At 52.6% G+C, this 5,212-nt stretch overlaps 1 protein-coding gene across 1 annotated transcript; it reads right to left on the bottom strand.

Annotated features, from left to right (window-relative positions):
- Window positions 1–2,809: 2,809 nt before the first annotated feature.
- CSUI_002064 (rhoptry kinase family protein rop37 (incomplete catalytic triad)) lies at window positions 2,810–5,210 on the bottom strand. The gene has a single exon (XM_068062266.1). It carries the CDS (start codon window positions 5,202–5,204, stop codon window positions 3,837–3,839), a length of 1,368 nt encoding a protein of 455 aa, XP_067925757.1. The 5' UTR covers window positions 5,205–5,210; the 3' UTR covers window positions 2,810–3,836.
- Between the last annotated feature and the right edge of the window lie 2 nt (window positions 5,211–5,212).

Raw genomic sequence — 5,212 nt, 5'->3', positions numbered from 1 at the left:
CAGAGCCCGCCCCTGCGGTGCCCCCAAATCGCGCCAGCCCCGAAGCGGTCTTTGCTGGGGGTTCGCAGTGTGCCGGGCTACAGCGCCCTCCCATCATCAGTAGGGGTCACGTTTCTGAGGCTTCTTCCCGGCGCTCGGTACCTGCCACACTAGCGGAGTCTCGCTTCTGCCACGACACGGATGGTCCGCCTCCGGGTACTGTAGTCGCCCTGTAGATGGGCGAACACTGATATTAATCACCCCGCACCTGTTCGTCAACTATGATCTTCCGTCCGGACAGTGCACTAGTCAGACTTCTCTTCTCCTGGCACTCTTCTTGGCGACACCGCTGGCCACTTTCTAGGGGGTAGCGGACGCGTGATGGCGAGATCGAGTCAGACGTTAATGAATGGACGTCACAGGGTAGCATCCACTCAGGGAATCATCGCGGAGACTCGCTCGTAGTCTTGCTGTTTCAGCTGGCTTACGGCCACGGCATGGGGCACCGCGACCTGCACCACTGCGTAGTCATTGTATGTCCGTATCAGATATCTGTAGAGTGAGGGCGTTCTCTAAGACTTCGGGGAATTGGGAATTCAGACGTGTGTTCTCTTCCGTTTGGTCTACTTCAACATCAGCACAAACGACTCTGGTGTCAGAACGGAGTCACCCTAAAGCTCGAGGGGTTTGAGGCCTGCATTAATAGACATCAATTCGCGTGAAGGCCGGGTCCGCCTCTTCCTGGCCATTACCTTCTGTACCAATTAGCGGTCTTTCTGCAGCCTCCATCTATCTTCAAAGTGTCGTTCACAACCCCACCAACCCCAAAGAAAGAAAGAAGGAAAATAGAATGGAGTCTTTTTCGCGAGCTCACCTGCTTAGCCTTCGCGTTCATAGTCCTGATTCGCGGCATACTGGTCTGAGGTAAGCGCAGAGGATGGAGGCTCGGTTTGGGAAGCACTGGTCAATGTTCAGCCCTCTCTGTCCATTGTATGGACTTTTCCGGAGCGAAAGAAGCCGTACTATCACGTGTGTTAGAAAGGTGAACTGGTGTTCTGCAGTGGGTGGGTAGAAGACCATCCCTAGACGTGGGAGTGCCCAAGGTTCGATGCCCGGGGGCTAAGACAAGTTCTCCGCCGTTTGCAGATCACACCGCGAGGGCAAAGATGAGAGACCTAGGAGCGAGAGTGGATTCTTATAATGATCTTCAGCTCTACAGCGTAGCCTGCACTCGTTGACTGGTCAGCACGACAGTGCGGAGGGTGACTGTTGTCTCTGTCGTGAGAAGGAGGCAGCCGGAAAAAAGAGATACAAGGAAAAGAGCTTGGGATGGGGTAGGCGCGATTCCTCTCTATGGAGTTGGCGTGGAGAAAGACCTGTCTTGTCTTCTACAAGTAGCTCTCTCTGTATGACCTTTTCGGTTCCCCTTTCGTGCCCTGACCACTGTCTTTGTCACCCGCCGCTCTCCGTCTGACCTCCAAGAGCCGTCCGGTCTTGACGGAAGCAACAGCCGTGTCAGCAGGGAGGACTGAATGAGTGCGGGATTCTCCATTTCAGATCAGTCCATCTATGCCGCCTAGCTACGCGTTTAGCGGTACTGGCAATACGGCGCGTTCTGCCAGCCTCACTCATATTCGTAGAGTTCTCGATTCCCTACGTCAGTCACTGTCTTGAATTGGGCCAATCTCTTCCCTTTATAATTCCGACTCCGTGAAAACCACAAAAAAAAAATCATCATAGTAACACCCGTGTAACTTTTCAGTAGCTCATTCGGTCTTCTCGTCTTTGCCGTTTTGTCCTGGTTGAAATAGTAACTCTGCGGTAGGCAAATGTCTGCATCACAAGACAAGAACGAAAGGCTGACCCACAGAAGATATCTGCGAGAGGTCTAGACGTCTTCACTGGGTAATCGTCTCCGGCACCATATCATCGCCATCATAGCCGGCGGCAGTCTAGCACAGTCAGCAAGATCGTCATCATCATTTCTTGTCGGAGGGGATCTCTCGATGTGGAAGACAACACAAAAGACGCCTAGCAGCACTTGAGGTGTCAGATGAAGGGCAATAACGGCAGAAGCACTCCGTAGCGGCGGCAGTTAGGGGCTAAGGCAGGCCCGAGAGCAGAGGGCGCCTGAAGTTCCATATGCGGTCGTTTCATCGGGAGGTATGGTCCTCATCTGTAAGAAGAGTTGGTCTTTTCCTTCTGCCGTAGGAAAACGGAGCATTCACTCTGTATTGCTGCAATAGCACCTGAGAGATACGTGTGGTTGCCGAGAGCGGCTTTGCCGCGTCTTCAAAGGCCAAAGTGCGACAACACCTTCGCCCATATCCACGGGCTGAAGTGCATGGGCACGAAATGGTTGTAATATGGCGGGAAAAGACAAACTCTGGCAGGCAACAAATAGATAGTCGGCTAGGGAGGAAAGTGATGGAAGGAGTGTCTCAGTATCCCTTCCTCGAGCGACACAAATATAGAGCATGATACAGATAGACATGCGGCTCCTAGTTTTCGTCCTCCTGTCGCCCTTGACAGTGCTAGTTCCCCCTGTACGGAGTGCAAAAGAGTACATTGTTCTCACTGGAGTTTGAGAATCAGATTTATTCTCTTCCGTCCCTTCAGTGCGGGTCAAAAAGTGTGTACGTGCTAGGAGCTGTGACATCCTGCCGGAGGTCTTCGCATTCTACCTCGTGTGCCAGCTTCTCCTCTTCTCGGCCTCCTGAGGCCGTTGCTGTAGCAGACATGTTGGTGAAAATCGGCTCGCTGCCTCTTTCTGACCTCAGGACCTCGATTCTCTTGAAACATGCGTTTTCTCTGTCCATTCCCCCCAGGATTTCCAGGCACACACACCATCTACGCTCCTTGTCGAGACCGAGACAGCTTTATTCTGGGGAAAGAGCATGATCTCCGAATCAATCAAGAGAGTAACGAAAGACTCGAAGAAGTGCAGTCATGCTGTAGACACGACGGCAGCCGCGTTCGCATGTCGAAAAGAGAGGCGGTTCAGTCGCACCGTCTATTTCCCCGTATTTCTTCACCGCGGGCGCCGAACATTAGTTTTCGCCGTCCTCACACAAGTCCTGACAGACTTATGAAGAATAGGAACTTGACTAAACTGTCAGGAAACGTCCTCGACTTCTGAATACTGGCTTTGTGAGGGAAAAAAGAATGAAAACACTCTGCTGGCTATAATCCGTCGGTCTCCCCTCTAATCTACTGCTTCCAGTCTTACACTGTGAACCGGACCTTGAAACTAACGAAAAGGAATGAATGAACGGGTGCCCCTTGTCGAGCCGCACGGCTTCTGGGTCTACCACTCCACGACAACGCAAAACGGAAAGCAATGAATACCGGAGACAAAGTGTTTTCCAGTCAAAACGGTTGGGGTGAAGCGACGCACAGAGCACGCGAGGGAGTGACATAGTTGTTCGCTTCACCGATGATGTCAGACCACGCGTGTCAGCGGTGTCTCCACTTNNNNGCATAGAATGAAAGTGTCTAGGATAGCTTCCCTAGTCTGAGTAGCATAGCACAGAGCCTCACGCGAATCCTGCTTCGGTCTCCCCTAAAACGGTCCTCGTCTGATTTGCCCTGGCGTTTTTCGGTCCCTCCGTCGTATCACAGTGGTACATTTCTCACCTTCTTCTCCCGTGCCTCATCTTCTTTGCCTCTCACCAGGTACCGTCTCCATTTCCCGAGTGATTTCTTTCACCCCTTCCATTGAGAATCGCAGCGTAACGGCGAAGCTCCCCAAGTCCTCGTCTTCGCCGTCCTCCGCTGCACCTTCCCAGGCCCCGTGCCGTAAACTCGTCCCTTTCCGACTGAGCGCTCGCTCTCCCGCTGCTGAAATCGAAATATTATCAGTCCTGCGCAACCTGGAAAAATGGATGTTCCTGCACAAGCCTTCGGGCTGTCCACCTTGTCGGCTTGTGAGGATCGAGAAGAAGCCTAACTATGTCCATGAGGGCGACATGACTTTCCTTCATACGGGGGCATCTGTCGCCCATGAATGTCTCTCTGTTCAGTGATTGGAGAAGGATTTTGAAGTTTTCTTGGTATCTCTCAAGTAGGTCTTCTGCTGTGGAAACCTCGAAGTGTCCAAATGGAAGATCGCTCCCACACAGGATAAAATAAAGGGATACTCCGAGTGCCCAACTATCCACCCACTCATCCACTAGATACTTGGCAGTCCCCTCGACAATGCACTTGGCACGTTCTGGGGCCACGTAGCGCCGAGAGAGGTAATCCTGGCATCTGCTTTCTGCACCCATGTCCCCGACGAACTCGAGATCCGCGAGGAACAGCTCTCCTGTCTCAGGACTGACTGCGATATTGCTTGGCTTGATGTCTCTGTGCACAAGGCCGAGACTGTTAAGGTATGCAACCCTCCTAACTAACATCACGAAAGTGTATTTCAGGACATTGTCTGTGCGGTCCCGCTGGAAAATGTGGAAAAGATCCGGCCCCAGGAGAGGCATCACCATAACATGGCTGCCAAACAACACATACGAAGTAGTGAAAGAGCCACCTCCCTTTCGCACAGAGGTGATCAGGGGGGTATTCATCTGGCGTGGAGGCGGCCTTCTTGACCAGTCAAGGGTATAAAAGCCGCGTGGGACGGCTACTCCATGTTGCAACAATTCCTGTTCGGATGAGACCTTCGAGAGAAGTTTTTCTCTACTCGACCTCGCACGCCGTTCGGTCTGAATAATGACCGAGTTACCGTATTTGATATCTGATTCCGAATCTAATACAAGAAGCGAATAATAGAATTTTGCAGCATACTTTCTGGCACGCGTCAAATCCGTGATGTCCGCGGCGAGGCAGACAACCCCCGAGGAGCCTACAGCCAAGACTCGTCCGACCCCGAGCACCTTGAATTGTCCATTCTCGTCTCGACAATGATAAACTGTGTCTACCGGAAACAGCTTCTCAAAGGCGAGTTCGGCTTGTTCTCCCCCCGGTGGAGGGAGAAGCAAAGGCATCGCTTCGCCAGGTGAATGCCCCGTTTCAGTGTCCGCCCCCCCGGGGAAGAACAGCTCTCTCGCTATAGCCAACAGCTCTTGACGCCCTGCCGCGAGCTCTGAGTTCTTCACTCTCACGTTCCTAGGGACAACCCATGGACCAAGGACCTCAGGACCAGCCCCTGCACCTATGCCTCCTGCGCCTTGTTCCCGATGACCTTGTTGATATTCTCCACTAGCTGATACGGGCCCGCTGGGAGTCATTAATTCTT

This window comes from Cystoisospora suis (genome assembly GCF_002600585.1).
Source record: "Cystoisospora suis strain Wien I chromosome Unknown contig_864, whole genome shotgun sequence".
In the NCBI taxonomy this organism is placed as follows: Eukaryota; Apicomplexa; class Conoidasida; order Eucoccidiorida; family Sarcocystidae; genus Cystoisospora; species Cystoisospora suis.
Note: the sequence above shows the minus strand (reverse complement) of the source record. Positions and strands in the feature narration are given on the sequence as shown.